Source organism: Macaca fascicularis, chromosome 12, assembly GCF_037993035.2.
Source record: "Macaca fascicularis isolate 582-1 chromosome 12, T2T-MFA8v1.1".
NCBI lineage: Eukaryota > Metazoa > Chordata > Mammalia > Primates > Cercopithecidae > Macaca > Macaca fascicularis.
In genome coordinates this window covers 70,327,085-70,344,596 of record NC_088386.1, presented here as the reverse complement: position 1 = coordinate 70,344,596, position 17,512 = coordinate 70,327,085, and the positions used below count along the sequence as shown (strand labels likewise).

General features: G+C 38.4%; 1 protein-coding gene across 12 annotated transcripts in view; it reads left to right on the top strand.

The window, feature by feature from the left end:
• CHN1 (chimerin 1) overlaps window positions 1-15,992 on the top strand; it is a 198,717-nt gene extending 182,725 nt beyond the window's left edge. For 10 of the 12 annotated variants that reach the window (XM_074009484.1, XM_065525669.1, XM_074009482.1 and 7 more), the window contains 5 exons: window positions 3,146-3,319; window positions 4,042-4,119; window positions 6,443-6,580; window positions 13,609-13,714; window positions 15,106-15,992. In XM_074009484.1, the coding sequence (XP_073865585.1) occupies window positions 3,146-3,319; window positions 4,042-4,119; window positions 6,443-6,580; window positions 13,609-13,714; window positions 15,106-15,277 (668 nt within the window). In that variant the 3' untranslated portion in view covers window positions 15,278-15,992. The remainder of the gene's footprint in view (window positions 1-3,145; window positions 3,320-4,041; window positions 4,120-6,442; window positions 6,581-13,608; window positions 13,715-15,105) is intronic. The other 2 variants (XM_074009480.1, XM_045367286.2) reach the window with 1 other exon arrangement.
• Window positions 15,993-17,512: the final 1,520 nt, after the last annotated feature.

Below are 17,512 nucleotides of genomic sequence, written 5' to 3'. Positions count from 1 at the left end.
GAACACTCTTGAAACAAATGAAAAAAAAAGGAAATATCAGAAAAGAGATAGATATTAGGAAGAACCAAATAGAAATTTTAGAACTGAAAAATATAATAACTAAAACTGGATTATGGGCTCAGTAGCAGAACAGACATGACAGAGTGAAGATGAACTTGAAGTGAAGATCAATAGAAATTATCCAAGTCAAACAACAAAGAGAAAATACGTAGTTTTTATTTATTTATTTATTTATTTTTTAAGAGAGGGTCTCGCTCTGTCATCCAGACGGGGGTGCAGTGGTGTGATCATAGCTCACTGCAGCCTTGACCACCTGGGCTCAAGCAATCCTCCTACCTCAAAGCCCGCTGAGTAGCTGGAACTACAGGCACACACCACCACAATCACCAATTTTTAAAAATTTTTGTAGAGACAGGGTCTCACTATGTTGCCTAGGCTCGTCTCAAACTCCTGGCCTTAAGCAGTTCTCCCACTTCAGCCTTTCAGAGTGCTGGAATTATAGGTGTGAGTCACCATGCTTGGCTTAGAAAATAGATTTTAAGAAGTGAACTGAGCCTCAGAGACCAGTGGGACCATAACAAAACTTTTAAGCATTTGTATTGTTGGAATCCCAAAAGAAGATAAAGAATGAGAGGCTGAAAAAATATTTGAAAAAATTAATAGCTGAAAACTCCCCAAATATGGCAAAAGCAGTCAAGAGAGAAATGATGCATTACTTACTTGGGGATCCTTTTATTGAAATGAAATACATTAAGAACAGTGTAGATATGGAAGCATCTGTATCCCCAGTTATCCAGTTCCTTTTCAGGACCTGGCCTTCACATCTGACAAATATGAAATTTTTAGCCTTGAGTTCAACTTAGCTTCTAACCTTAAGCTGATTGACAACCTTGAGGTACTACATAGAAAAAGCCTCTCAAAGTGTTATTTTTCTAAACAACAACATAGTTATGGTAAACACAGTTTACTACAGGTATGCATTTTACATATATTAACATTGAAGCCTCACATGAACTCTAATAAATACTATTATTGTTCCCATTTTACATAACTGAGGTACAGAAAATTTGAGCAACTCACTCAAAATCACATAGCTAATAAATTCTAGACTGAAGTCTAAGTTATAAAAGTTACCCAAAACATTAAAATATTCAGGAGACAGGAGATCTTTTAAGTGGACAGTTGGTTTGCCTTATGATTGAATCAGATCTCTTATGTATTCTCTAATACAGAGATAAAGAAGAATTTGGGACTTGGTTCTGAAGTCATTTGGACATTAATGATATGGAATAGTGTTGGGTCATTTGTTCAGATAGTGCAGATTGAGCTGTTTGTTCTGGAAGCCATTCTGTATTCACAAGCTGACGTTCCTTAGGGGTGATAACTTTTGGCACCATTAGCACTGGTGATGCCATCTTCCACACATATGCAGAGACCCAGCTTCACTTGACACCTAGCCTTTCTTTGTACCTGGAGGTGTTCAGTTCATATGAATTCTTTCCCTAGAGTTGCCACAGGCCTTAAGTTCTTACTTCAAGTTGTCAGTGTCTACACATTTAATGAAACAATGATATTGTTTGTAAGTTTTGGCTAATTTTCCTTGTCTCTGTTAACTGTTACCGCTATATATAACTAGATCACAGCTGATAACTTTTACCAAAAGTCACGATAATGATCACCAGCATTTGTCTAGCATTTTATAACATTCAAAGCACCTGAATGCATTGGCTCATTAATTCTCATAACAATTTTGTGAGGTGAATATTAGGATCCCTTTTCTGCCAGAAACAGCAAGCAAAACTGAATGGCATTGTACGATTTTCAAATTGACTTCCTTAAGACCTGGCTATAAATCATATATTCGCCACTTGGACTGGATTTACAAGAGGTCAACATCGAGTTTTTATGAACTTAAAAACAAATAGGTTATGTTCTTTTAAAACATAAAAATGACATTTATTTTAGTTGAATTATTTAGGTATGGTTTCTCACTCTGCAGTCTAATTTAACAAAATATTTGTATTCCTCTCTACCCCATCTAAAATGTCTTTGTGCTTTTCTTGTTGAAAAATAAAGTGTCTCACAATATTAACTAGAAAATGTTTGGTTTCTGGCATCTTAGGAGTTATAACTAAGTAAAATTACAAAGCAAAAGAGTAACTTCAGTAGAGGCAGTATGTGTCTAGGTGTTAAAATTGTAGACTGACTCTAGGGGCTTCCAGATAGCTGAACATGCGGTGGTTCCTAGAGGGTGATGCACCCAGGGAGGGCTGGAACCACCACGTTCCTTTCTCCATTCCTCATTCTGTACATCTTTTCAGCTATATCCTTTGTAATTAAACAGTAAACATTTTTAAAATGTGGACTCTAGAATCATCCATAGGCTCGAGTTCTGCTGCACTGTGTACTAAATGCATGGCCTTGGGTAAATTACTTATTACTTGTGTGCTTGGTTTTCTCAGGTATAATATGAGGGGAAAAAGTACCTGTTTCATAGAGCTTTGTGAGTTTAAGTGAAATAATAAATGTAAAGCACTTAGAATAGTGCCTGGCACTAGTAAGCCCTCAATAAATGTTAGCTGGTAATAGTATAGCAATAAATAATAGTTACAGCTATTTCCAGCTACTAGAGGAATTTATATATTAGTTATCATATATATAGAGAGGATTACGGATAGATATAAACCTGAGCAGCACCATTTTAAGAGGGCCCTGGATACTCCTACTTTTGGAGGTCCAATTCCACTTTATATCACATATACTTAGAATACAATTATACCCCACATTAAATAAACTTTTTATGTAACTTTAAAGAAATGGGTTAATTTTTTATTGGCTATTTGACATATTTTGTGGACTTTGAATTAAACACTTACTAATTTTGATTTTTCATTGTATTCTCCTGAGATCATATAGCAATTAAATGATGAAGCATGAGCAAGAATTCTGGTCTCCTGGCTTATAACCAAATCGTTCCAAGAGAAAAGATGAGAATATTGTTTTCCCACCCAGAAGGAACTGCTGGAGTCTAGTCCACTTTAAAACCTAATTCAAGCTGGAGTGCCTTTTGCTCAAATTAACACTCCAGAATGCTCAAAACTCTGAAAATAATGTTGAATGTTTCCTTTCTTTATTCTTTTCTTAGATTGTGGTTTGAATGTTCATAAGCAGTGTTCCAAGATGGTCCCAAATGACTGTAAACCAGACTTGAAGCATGTCAAAAAGGTGTACAGCTGTGACCTTACAACGCTCGTGAAAGCACACACCACTAAGCGGCCAATGGTAGTAGACATGTGCATCAGAGAGATTGAGTCTAGAGGTGAGGCATTTGCAGTGTGGGTTGCAGTGGTCTCCTTTCACTACCAGTACCAGTCCTGATGCCTTTTGGGTACCTCATTGCACAATACGGTTGTCTTCTGTAATTTGGAGGGGAATGGTTTCATATATCAAATGATCTCAAAGACTGAAATGAATTAATTTAACAAGTAATTAAATAGCTTGATTTCAAGGTACATTTAACCAAGTATAGCAAATATGCTTATATAAACATGTATTTATAGATGATGCTTCCAGTCTGCAAAAGTTGACAGGTAAAGACAAATTCATTTTTCAGTTTTTATATTTTTCTTTGGTTCAAGAAGCAAAAGTGTAAATGCTCTACTGAAACTATCTAAAGCCAAAAACAGAGCTGCATCCTAATTATTCTTTCCCACTTGGGAAAAACAGGCCTATATTTTATCTTAGTCTTCTGTTATGTAAAAGAATTTATGATGTAATTGGGGTGATGAATTATTTCCCTTAAGACTTAATATATTTGACTTAATTAGACCAAATGATGAGCCAGATGATATTCAGGTGACAATAGGTAAGAGTTAAAGAACTGTGTGTGAAATCATTTTATTTTGGGAGAAGAGTGTGAAAAGATTTCTAAACATGTATATTTTATTTCTTCTGACACATTACCTCCCAGCTTAAAGTGTGAAAAGTTAAAATCTGAAGAAAAGACATAATTCAGAGAAACTAACTAGTTTTATTTGTCAGGTCTTAATTCTGAAGGACTATACCGAGTATCAGGATTTAGTGACCTAATTGAAGATGTCAAGATGGCTTTCGACAGAGGTATGTTTTTCACAATGTTCCATAACTTGACAATAATACTCTTTGCCAGATTTTTTATGAGGTATTTTTTGCATTTTTTCTAAATCATCGATGATTATTATACCAAATTTTAAAACTTAGCTTATAATTTTTTCTTTTTTGTGAGTTGTAATTATTAAACAGTCAAATTTCAGAATGCAAAAGAAGTATAAAATAAAACTATGTTACCAATATTTGAGTATCCAAGGCTGGTCCATGTTCACCAAAATAGAGAGCAATTACATTCGCCAAAAACCATAGAATAAAGAGTAGGATCTATACCATTACAGATCTCAGGCTTCTCAGGCTTGAGTTAACCCACCTCACCCTGCCTGGCATCTTCATCACCATCTTCGATGAGCTGAGACCCAAGCCCGGACTCGTGTGTTGGGGCCAGAAAGCTGAAAGCAGCTTTAGTGGCCTTCCGTGGGGCTCCCATCCGCCACTGTAGGAGAAGGGGCCTAGTCAAAGAAAAGCTCAGTGGAGCTTAATTTTCTTAGCTAACATTTAAATTAAGATTTGCTTCCATGGTTCTCCAATTTGTCTTTGCTTTAAGGACTAGAACAAGGTGGTTCCAAAGAAGACCTGTAGCCTTGAATACAGGAAGTAAAGGAGTAAGAGTTAGTGATCTTTTAAAGAACCACTTTCCTTTGCAAGTACGTATTCCAGTTCTATCACAGAAACCTCTCCCTTTCACAGACCTCCTGTAAGCAACAGAGGCAGAAAGCAAAAATAATTAAATATTCATTACCAACCTGAGGAAAACAAGGCCAGCCCAAGTACGTGATTAAGAGCAAAGAAAGGGAGGTGAAGTAATGGTGTATTCACTCCGAATAAGCATCAGGAAGAGCAGTCCTGAATCCCTGACAGGTTGAACGGGAGGAAGCATCTCTTTACTCTGGAAGCTCTACAGCTGAGCATGTCCATTCCCAGCCTCTGGCTACGAGTCTCAAAACTAAATTCACACTGACAAAGAAATTGAATGTTCCTATGGACCCCAGAGAACAAAGAAATGGCACAGTTTCCTCTATTGAAAATATAAGACAACCATTTTGTGACCAACCACACTGCTGGGGGCCAGTCTTTGGCCTCCCAAGGCCAGATCTTGCAGATGAGTGTACTAGCACTCATCTGCAAGATCTGTAGGAATGATGCAAAGGATTTTAACAAGAGTTACAGGAAGCCAGTGACTCAGATCATTAAAATCAGTTCTGTATATAAATACTGCCCAATTCCATGCATGTTCAAAGGAATAGGATATCAAATAAACAGAGCAAAATAATTTGGAATAATTAAGGATGATCACTTCTGAGAGACATAAACCTCAAGTAATGAGATCCAAGAAAGAAGACAATATCCTTAGGATGCTGGAATGAACTCATTTAAGAGCCAAGGTAAAAAGGCAAGTTTGGGAAAATCTTCCCCAGCTTAGTCACTGAATGGAAAGCTGACTACTCTGACATCAGCAGCTGCCATTATACCTCTGCTACATTTGTCCTTTGGTGGAATCACAGATACTTATGTGTACAGTGAGAGATCCATGGTCAAAGCAAATAAAATCTCATGAGCTTTACCCCAGAAGAGCCCCAGTCTGGTGGAGGCAAGAGCAGAAAGTAAAGAAACAATCAGGAAACAGATATTATAGACTGTGCTGATATGGTATAGCCCTACTTAGAATGTAGTACGTAGATATCAGATTCTAGGATTTGTTTGCATTATTTCAAAACAGAAAATAAGTAAATAGATAATACAGGTGGAAGAATGTATTTGTGTATTTGTGTATACTTACTAAAAAGCAGGTTTTAAAAGAACGAGTTTAATAACAACATACATAGGAAGCCCCGGCATGTTACTCTTTTAGGCTCCTAGCTTGTCTAAATCTATTTTCCATTGATTCATTAACTCAAAAATATTAAGCAGCTACTATATGCCAGGCACCATGTTCTTTACTTTAGATACGATGGTTAACCATGTACGCTTGGTCCTTGCACTCATGGAGGGCTCACTTTAAATAATAATCACACAGTAGCTATTGATTTTATTTTAATAAGGGCTATAAAGGAAAATATTAGTAACTGGGGAGCTTAACCTGTCTGGTAGGGCAGGTGAGGCATGCTGGAGATCAGAAGAGGCTCTTTCACAGAAAATTAATCATTAATATGTGACATGTAGCACACTAAACTTTATGTTAAAAACTGAAGCATTGCTAATCTTTAAAATCTGATTTATATACAGATATGTCTTTCATTAAAACAGTGCTGTGAATCCAGATATTTATTTTTGTTTCTTTCAACATCCTTAAAAGATGGTGAGAAGGCAGATATTTCTGTGAACATGTATGAAGATATCAACATTATCACTGGTGCACTTAAACTGTACTTCAGGGATTTGCCAATTCCACTCATTACATATGATGCCTACCCTAAGTTTATAGAATCTGCCAGTAAGTATGAATGCATGTATTTCAAATAACCTGACAACCTCCTCTTGGTAATCACTCTTCCTGGTTTTCTGGTTAACTTGAATGCATTTTTGAAATATTTCCCCTTTGCCTCTCTCTATGGTTAATATACTCACAAGAATTTTGCATTGTTCTGTAACGTAGATTATTTTATAACTTAATACCATGAGAAGCTTCTTTGTAATGTGGTAAACCTCATTTTCCAAAATAAGGCTTATACCAGTGCTCTTTAGACGTAGGCCAATGCTTTTGTAAAATAAAATAAAAATGAATAACTGGAAAAGTAAAATTAAAAAAACAAAACCAGGCCGGTGGTGGCTAATGCCTGTAATCCCAGCACTTTGGGAGGCCGAGGCAGGCAGATCACCTGAAGTCAGGAGTTCAAGACCAGCCTGGCCAACACGGTGAAACCCCATCTCTACTAAAAATACAAAAAATTAGCTAGGTGTGGTGGCGCATGCCTGTAATCCCAGCTACGCAGGAGGTGGAGGCAGGAGAATTGCTTGAACCTGGGGCGGAGGTTGCGGTGAGCCGAGATTGCACCACTGCACTCCAGACTGGGCAACAAGAGCAAAACTCTGTCTCAATAAATAAAAACAAACAAAAACCCAACTATCTTTTATTAAATTCAGCAAGCATAAGATTTCTGTCAGATTGCTATATGTTTCTAAATTCTTATTCTCAGTTTCTGTACTCATATAAGTTAATGCAGACTATTAACAGCAAACTGGCACTGGCCCACAGATCATACTTTGAAAAGCACTATTTTATATCAAGAAGTTTTTTTAAATTCTAGTTGAAATGAAAATGAGAAAAAGCAAAGGTTTATTTGTCAAAGTTTATGCTGTAAAAATCGTACCTGTAATTCACACTTCATTTTTTAAAGAAGGGAGTTCTTAATGGTTTTAAGTATTAGCATTACCAGTTTTTTTGGAAAAGATAGGCTATTTCTGTCACTTTGCTTTTCTCTCTTTAAAACCATATGTTGTCTTCATCTTTAAATGATAACATCACTTCCTTAGTAACACTAATTTGCTTTTTGACTTGGGAATTTCATGAAGTACAGTCTTTCTTTGTTCTAAATTTTAGTTTCCCTTTCAGGGCTTTTATGGAGGATTTTTGTGGTTAGTTCCATGGAGCCCTGATTTCTTGTGGGTCAGCTCAAGCTCCCATGTAGAGAACAGCCATGAGAATTACACTGAATTCTTTCAAAGCATTAGGTTAGAAAGCATGACAAATTCTAGGTCTCTTATGGACTCAGGGCTGATCATGAAAATTTGTATGAGGGATCTCACACATCCTTGTCTCATGGGGCAGACATTTCCTCTCCAGACGGGTAAGTCTCTTTGCCACTCATCTAGAAAGCAACACACACACACACACACACAGAGCCTGTGAAAAGCTGCACGGTCCACGGTGTGCTGTGATCCCCAGGACTCTGATCCCACTGAAAGTGGGTGAGTTCCCACTCTGTTGTTGCTTGGAAGTAAAACTGAAGCTTGGCTGTATGCCTAACTCCAGGGCACACGATCAGCAGAGGACAAAGCAGTGATGCAAACCCAGGTTCTGAAGTCCACATACCGCCATATCTAGGAAGAAGTAAAAGCCAAGCTTCCTCTTGGATTTTGAGGCCTTTGCCCCCACAATTCCAAATGACCTCTCCTTTCCTCACACCCACCTTAGCTGCTGAAAAAAATCTCTTTTTATTGTCCTTCCAAATCATTTGTCATCACTGTGGAGTTTCTTTCTGAAACAGCCTTCCCGTCCAAAATTAGCACCCCTTATCTCACCTCTCAGAGAACTCTGGAAACCACATCATAAGAAAGAAACTTTTGGAAATCAAGGTAGAAATTTCTCCTTATAATTTCAGCTATTTGGATGTCTTGATTTATGTGACACCAAAAACCCTGGCATAATATTGATATATAATATAAATGTTTGTTGTACATGTTTGATAGCAATATCTTGTTTGTGGAACATTGTGTCCTTGTACACTCTCTTCTGGCAGTAGAGTAAGTTTCTTTCTTTAGATGTGCAGATACAGCCATTCTCTTAAAAGGCAGATAAGAAAGATGAGAGAAATTAACATTTATAGAGCATAGACGAGGTGCCATAGACGAGCACTTTACATCCATGATGTAATTTTAGAAAGGAGGAGATGTGATGGAGTATCAGTAAATTGTGTAAGGTCACATTGCTCACTAGGGGAGGTGGCACTGGCATTCACACACATTTCCAAGGTCAGAGCCCTTGCTTAACCCACTCTGTCACAACTGCCTGGCTCACTTGATAGAACAGGGAATGAGACTTACACAAGGGAAGGAAGGAAGGAAAGAACCCCTTTCAAATGAGAGACAGGGTTAAATGATCCTTCCTAATGCAGATAAAGTCTCCAAAATTTTTTTCTCTCTCAGCTCCTAAAAATGTCTCTGGCGTTTATTAGCATCCTTTGCCAACAACAACAACAAAAAAAACAGAATTTACATTAAACTTTTCTTCTACAAAAGCTGTTTGAGCTCTGCTTTTGCTGCCTTCTTGGAGGAACCTGCAACTTTAAAGCTGGAAGGGAGTGACCGCAGGAAATGAAAAAAGGAAAGCAAGGGTGGAGAAGGCCAGATCATCCCATGCTACAGCTGGAAGTTCTTCCAAAGCCCCTGGAAACTCCATGATAAACCCACCTGAAATCTGGGTTCACTAACCCCCCCGCGTTCCTCATTCCCTCTCCCCATCAGTTAAGACATTGCTGCCCTAGGATAAAAAGACAGGTGCTTCTCACAGAGCCTCCAGTAACCCAGCATTATGGATGCTTCCTGGTCACGATGGAAACAGCACTACCAAAGTTGCGCTCATGGTAATGAGGGGAGAAATCTTCCTCTGGCCAAGGATTCTGAGAGCTCTGTTCCCAGAGCATCTTAGAAAAGCTACTTGTCTCAGTGTGTAACCTTGAGTGAGTCAGATCAACTCAAATAAAACCCAGGGTTCTTGGTCCCAAGCAACTTAAAATTTCTGGAAGAGAAGCCTGGGAAGGAGAACTTGTTAGTGTTTCCTCAGCCCTGCCACTGAGCCACCCCTTTTGCTAAGTTTTAATCTTCTTGTATTCAAGTTTCTCTATGTAAAATTAACTAGACATACTGTAGAAGAGCTTTTAATTAGATCTTTATGGGCTTAGAGTATTTCCTTCTCCGACAGTGTTCACATTTTCCAGATCCTTCCAGGCTGTCCTCTAATGCCATCTGCTCTTCCCTGGACCTCTCAGCTGCAGACCGTCTTTTTCCTCTGATTCCCATCACCTCTAATTGGATATCTTTACTGCCTCCTTCCTTCATGCTGGAAGGTTATAATTACGTTTTGTCTTCCTACTTCACAGGAATCCCTTTTAAAGGGAGGAGTTCTCGCTCATGTTCCTTTTCCCACAGTACCTGTGATAGTCCCTTACTTACATAATAGGTGTAATAAATATTTGTTGAATAAGTCAACTTATTTTATATTGAGAACTGTAGGATGTTAGAGTTTGAACATATTCTAAGGGGTCATGCAGCTAGACTCTCTTCTATAAAACATTCTTTTTGAAATATTTAGTTCCTGCAAGCTCACTCACTGCTTCCAGAGGCAGCCAGTTCACTGGTGGACAGATGTAACAGTCATGAAGCCCTTCTGTGTACAACAGAAATCTGCCTATTTTTATTTAATAACTCCCTCCCATTAGCAGTGTTCTTGGCCTCACCCTTTTCCATGTGTATTTTGTATATTTGACAATTGATGGTCATTCATCTCTGAATACATTCCGTTTTGTCTATTTCTCTCTTAAATTATGCTTCTTACGGCTAAAGAGTTGTGTTCTCTAAAAAATGGTAATGGGTAATACTTTAGTAAGTGGAAGAAAAGGAGAAATGAGTTCCAGGAAAGAATGTCTGCCAGTTTGATCTCAGTATATTCAGTGCATTTTGTCATTTGTTTCCAAATGTATATCTACAGCCTGGAGATGTAAATGTCCTCTCCCTGAACACCAGATTAATCCACAGTCAGCATGTTCATTTGAATGCCTGACAAACATCTCAAATGGAACTTTTCTCCACCAAACCTCCTCCACCCACAGTCTTTCCGATCTCAGTTAACAGAGGCCTCGTCCTCGCAGCTGCCAAAGCCAAAAACTCGGATCATTCATGATTCTTCTGTTTCTCATACATCCTTCGTCAGGAATCCAATGAACTCCACCTTCAAAATATACCCAGAATCCAACAAATTCTTATCACCTTCACTGATACCCGCTGGTCCAAGCTACTGTCATTCTTCACCTGGATGTTTTTAATAATTACTGGAATGGTCTTTCTGCTTTTATTCTTTGCCTTCCAGTCTGTTTTCCATTGGCCAGCCAGAGTACAGATAACTGAAAAATACATGTCAGATCATGACCTTTCTTTGTTGCTAACCTTCCCATTTATCTTAGTAAATGCTAAATCCTTAAAATAGCCTGCATTGCTTGACATGATCAAGTGCCCTGTTGCCCTTCTGACCATACCTGCTAATATCCCCCTCTTCACTCAACTGGCAGCCACAATTGGCTCCCCGCTTTTCCTCAGACATTATAGGCATCCTCTCCCCTCAGGATCGCTGCATGGCTGCTCCTCCACCAGCGCTCTTTCTCCAGATCTCCACATGGCTCATTACCATTGAGGTCTATCCTGACCACACCACTTAAAATTGCAACGCCCCAATACTTCCGATGCTTTTATCCTGCTGTATTTCCCATCGCACTTGCCTCATTCCAATCGTGTAACTATAATATGTCATATTCATGGTTTATTGTCAGTCACCCTCAGTAGCAAGTAAACTCGCCATGCACAGATTTTTTTTTGCTCGCCCGGTAACACTGTCTCACAGTTCTCCCTACAGAGATTAACTGTGGAAATTAAAAGGAAACAGTTATTCTTTAATTTCCAGATTTGTGTAGTTTCAAATTAATTTAATTTATCTTATAGTAAAAACTAGAGCTGGGTGCAGTGGTTTATACCTGTAATCCCAGCACTTTGAGAGGCTGAGATCACTTGAGCCCAGGAGTTTGAGACCAACCTGGGCAACATAGTGAGACCTCGTCTCCAAAAAAAAAAGAGTAACATTTAGCTGGACATGGTGGTGGCAACACCTACAGTCCCCGCTACTTGGAAGGCTGAGGCAGGAGGATCACTTGAGCCCAGGAAGTCAAGGCTGCAGTGAACCATCATCATGCCACTGCACTGCAGCTGGGGTGACAGAGCTGTCTCAAAAAACAAACAAAAACCCTAACTAGTGATTGCTATCGTAAGTGGAGTATTCTTTTATTCTAGAAATTCGATGATTACATTTCAGTATCTGAGCTGGCACCACTGTTATAAATTGGCACTTTTTAAAGGCCCCGAAGTTCAGAGACCATACATCATTTATCATGGCAAAAAGCAAATCCATTCTTCATTCAAAGAAATGAGCCAGGAACTATGAGGAAATTTTGGGTAGAGATTGTAAAATGGTCAAAGTTTGTTTGAATTAAAAAGCTTCAGTCATTGTTCAGTTTCTGAAATTTATCACATCTGCTTTACCAATGCTAGGAAATTTTCACATTCATCTTACACCAATTTTTACCTGACTTCAATTCATTACCATTGAGTTGGTTTGTTTTATAAGTTGGAAACACTAGGATTTTTGGTCTTGTGTCTTGGATGTTGCATTCTGGTCAGATGTAGTCTTCATAGCATTTCAAGGCCGCCATCCTGATTAGGACTCAGCAGCATGTAGTCTCATTGAAATTACCTTGAAACCCAATTTTTTTTCCCCCACCAGATGGAGTCTTGCTGTGTCACCCGGTCTTAGAGTGCAGTGGCACAATCTCAGCTCACTGCAACCTCTGCCTCCCAGGTTCAAGTAATTCTCCTGCCTCAGCCTCCCGAGTAGCTGGGATTACAGGCACCCGCCACCACACCTGTCTAATTTTTAGTAGAGATGGGGTTTCACCATGTTGGCCAGGCTGATCTCGAACTCCTGACCTCATGATCCACCCGCCTCAGCCTCCCGAAGTGCTGGGATTACAGGCGTGAGCCACCGCACCCGGCCTAACCCAACTTTTAAAAGCACCCCATCCTTTGACATTTGAGTAGAAGCAGGAATGTACTGTGGTGCTCTTTTTTTGAGATTACAGAATTCCAAATATGTTGTTTTCAGTTATATAGATGACTAATGAATTGAATGCAGTCTGACCTCAAAGGAATGTGCTGGGGTTTTGTTCATTTGGAACTAAAACATTCAAATGTAGATGGTTCCCTTCAAAATTTACACCTTTGGAAGAGTCACATTTATTTCAGGGCTCCCGCCATCAGGCAAAACACTTGGAAGTGCCTTCAAAGTCTGCCGTGCATTCTTCTGAATGTCTGAGTCATAGAAAATTTTGCATTTTGAAGGTAGATTTGATTTTTCTATACAAAGTAATTTAAAATTAAACATAATGAATAAAGCAAGTAAATGTTGGATGGTACATGTTTTGGTTTAAAAAGAAAAAAGTATGAATATCAATAAGACTTTCCTGGGGTCAGAGTGGGTAATGGAGTGACATGGTTAGTATACCATTGCTGAAAATGGATATTTTAAGCAGTGTACCATCCCGTAAGTATTATTCTAAGGTTACTTCATTTGCATGTATAAGTTTTTATCTGTGTCGACATGTCTGAATTTTTTGTAGTTACATCCTGTATTCAATGTCCAATTTCTGAAGTTGTCAGACTCCAAGACACTCAAGTGACAAAATTAGATTTTCCCTCCATCTCCAAAAGTCCAAGTAAATAGTGTTGCCACATTGAAACTAAGAGCCTTTGGAAATCTGGACTTGAACCTTAAAAATAATTTCCGAAGCTGTTGGACAAGGAATTATAAGAAAGCATTTCTTACCAGTTTCAGAGGATTATCACAAGAATAGAATTCAGTGAACCATTTGTATCAATTTTGTGTTAATGCTTTTCTTCTTGGTATTCAACTTGCCATTTTAGAAATTATGGATCCTGATGAGCAATTGGAAACCCTTCATGAAGCACTGAAACTACTGCCACCTGCTCACTGCGAAACCCTCCGGTACCTCATGGCACATCTAAAGAGGCAAGTTACAGACTTTGAGTCTTATACTTGTATTGCATCCAAATTTTAAGGACAAAATGAAATGAAGGGTGAAAGAAAGGACAAATGATCTATTGAATGAATAAATGCATAGCTATATTGTCTTTTGCGAAATTGTACTAGTTGAGAAGGAATGCTAAAAATATTTTACACTACAATGCTGAGTACAGACTTGATTGTGTTATAAATGGATTTGCAGTTTCAGTATATGTTTGCAGATATGCTAGAAATACCAATATTCTGCCAAGGACGTGCACTAATTTTTGTGGAGAGAGTTGTGGCTGCAGAGACCTTTGCATAATAAAGCAAGAAGAAAGCAACTTAGAACTTGCAAGGCAGCTCACTTTTCCTGTCTTATTGCTCCAAAAAAAGCACTTCAAACTTGGTGATGGGATTTTTTGATTATTGAATTAATGTTGCCAATACTGCAAACTGATGTAAAAAGTGGTGCAGTAAAGAAGTAAGGGATAAAGGGAGGAAAGAAAAAGTATTTCAGTTAGTTGTGGTTTGATGTTTTCAGGCGATTGATAGTCATGCAGTTTACTCCCTTACTCGGTCACCCTTGGTCTCTATCAGTTGAAGCAAAGGTTTCCAGATTATATGACCAAGTTTTGGTAGTTTTAGGTTTTCAAAATTTAAAACCAATCAGAAACAAAAATACATTTGTGGCCAAAGGCATGAGTTATACAAAAATGATATTTTAGTCACTCATGAATGTTTAAATTTTTCCTCTCATTTAAAACCTTTGTTTAATGTGCTTACAACTTCACTTATAAATTCAGGTTTGCTTCCTATTGGGATGTAATTAAGTGTTCCACGCTAAAACAAAGGACTAACTCTCAAATGATATTCTCTGTGCTACTGTGCAGTGGTAAAAAGCATATAAACACATACCCTCCCTGACGATGCTGCCTACCCATAGCCATTGCTTATTACTGTCGCTGCTGTTCTCTCCCTAGACACTTATTCAACTGTCTACTTGTAAAACTACTCTATAGCAAAGACAGCCAGAGTGAAGGGAGAGTGGGTGGATTAAATCAAGGTGACCCAGTTCCTTCTCAGCTATTTGCAAATGTAGGTTTAGAACTATAGGCTGTGGGCTGTGGGCTGTGGCAGGAGGATCCATAGATAGAACTGAATCCATACAGTCCAGCACATTAACACAGGCTTGAGCCTCAGTGATCACCACAAGTTTAAATTATCTCTTAACATCGTTTACTTTAGGGAAAGTCAGTACTTTGATATTAGAGAAATAACCTGTTGATAAGTAGATGCAAACTTTTATTGTGAATCTTGTTGTTTTAGTGTTCAAGCACAATGAAGAACATATGGCTTACACAAAGTCATTTATTCCTGGTACTTGCATTTTTCAGAGTGACCCTCCACGAAAAGGAGAATCTTATGAATGCAGAGAACCTTGGAATCGTCTTTGGACCCACCCTTATGAGATCTCCAGAACTAGATGCCATGGCTGCATTGAATGATATACGATATCAGAGACTGGTGGTGGAGCTGCTTATCAAAAACGAAGACATTTTATTTTAAATTTTTAATTTGAGGGGAAAAGAAATGTTTTACAGATGAAGGAATGTTTTATAGTAATTTAATTTGCTCCTGTAGCTGCATTATTTCTTGGTTAGAGGTTTGGGCATATAACCAGATTAAAGTGAAGGAACTTTCTGTTGTTTTTGTAGCACCGCTCAGCTGTCTTGTAAAACAGTGAACACACGCTTTCCGGTTCTAGTAATCCTGGGTGTTTATCACGTTCAGAGAAACTCAAGCTATTGCATGATTAGCCCCCTATCTGGCAAGGAAACCCCATACAGAAGAAACAACAAACCTGCGCCTGCACCGCCTCTGCGTCCTGGGTAGTCTGTGCTTGTAATCCAGCATGTTTCACAGAGTAAGCCTGTTGTGACTTTGCTTTTGGGGTCTATGTCATTGGTTTCTGATGCTTGTACAAACATGCACACACAAATGGATAAAACAGCACCTCTGGCTGTTGCATTACCATAGACCATATCACATGCCTACATTTTGCAAATGATTTCTGGTTTCTCTTAGTTCTTCTCTAACATAGTACTTTCTTTCCAGCAAAAGCAAAAGGTGTTTTCAGATTTGTTACTTTATTAAGTTATCCATACCAATAAAAAGTGTACAACACAGCATTTTCTGTTAAATTATTATTGGTTTTCAGTTGTAATTTTGTATTTTTTCTGGCATGCATTTATTTATTAAATTGGCCTTTAGAAATCAAAAATATTGATAGCTTACTTTTTTCTGGAAGAATATTCGGGAAAATGTGTTTGGCCAGTTATTAAATACCGAGTACTTCTTCTGACCTCTTTTGTTTACTGTTAAAAGTGATAAGCTCCTAAAATAATCATTTAAAACTGCTTACAGTTAGAACAACCATTAATTATATTTATTTTTCTTCTTGTATTACTCTGGCAGAAATCTAGAAAATATTTTCTTCACACTTTTTAACGAGGGGTTGGGCAGGAGTTCCTTCCAGAGCTCTCAGAAGAAGAAAGAGGCTAACTAAAAAGTGACTTCTTCTAAACATTTGATTTGTCAAAAATGTACGACATCAACATGCATTGAGCTGACACGGCTGCCTGAGAGATAAGCCCCAGAGGGCAGCCTGGTGGCCAGAGAAGGGGTCTGCAGCTAGGGGCCAGGAGCCCGGATTCTGGGCCTGGTACTGTCACTGGCCACCTGTGTGGCTTGGAGCCAACGTTTCTGTGCCTATCAGATGAACGCCCTTCTAGAACAAAAGTTCCATCCTGCTTTCAGATTTTTAACAATAAAAGACACATGTTCAAACTTTTAAGATTATTCCAAAAATAATGGGAACTGATGAAAATATGGACTGTTTCCATATTTTTGCCCCTAGGCTATAGTAGGAAATTGATAGTATGCTTTCATTAATCTTGATATTGAGAAAAATATGGTTTATTCAGTAGATATTCCATCTCAACTCTCCAGTCAGCCAGTCTCCTGTGAAGAACACCACTGCACTGAGCAACATCAAATACATGGATTGATAATATACAGAGATTTGTATAGCATAGAATTTTTTTTTAAATGGAGGCCACTAAAAGGCACTAAACAGCAAGGCAGTGCTTCATCAAACACAGTTCATATGAGAAATCTGATCAAACGAATCTGTCCCTGGGTTAAGTAAACCAGTTGGACTGCTATGTGTTCGTTGCTGAAGTCAGTTTTCTACAAAGTTTTACTTTTAAAAGAGAAATTTGGTTGTAAAGGAGTATACTTTATTAGAATGGATTCACCATTTTTTCCTGAGAGAAATGTTCGACTTTAGAGCAGGCACTTACTAGAATTAGAGGTATATTTGGAGCAGAAGGTCATAGTAAATAGGAAGCAGATGTTCAGAGAAAGTTCTGAGCAAGTCTTCAGACAGTTATTGCTTACTGGCTCTGTGAAGAATGTGCTTAGTATGTTTTTACACAGAAGGATGCGTGGTTCATACCCTCAGGATGTATAGAAAGAAATAACAGCTACTTCATCTGTGAACATGCTTGGACTGTTGGGTGACACTTCCTTGAAGAAACAATTCCCAGTTGCCTAGGGAGGGTTTTGCCCAATGATTAACCAGGATCTTCTACACATATCTTTCTATGACCAGTGGGAGATTTCTTAAATCATGACTTTTTATGATGAGGCAGATGTTTCTATTTCTAACACAATCAGGAGTGAGAGAAGGAACCAATAAACCACTCTACCATCACCCACAGGTTTGACAGCACTACAGAT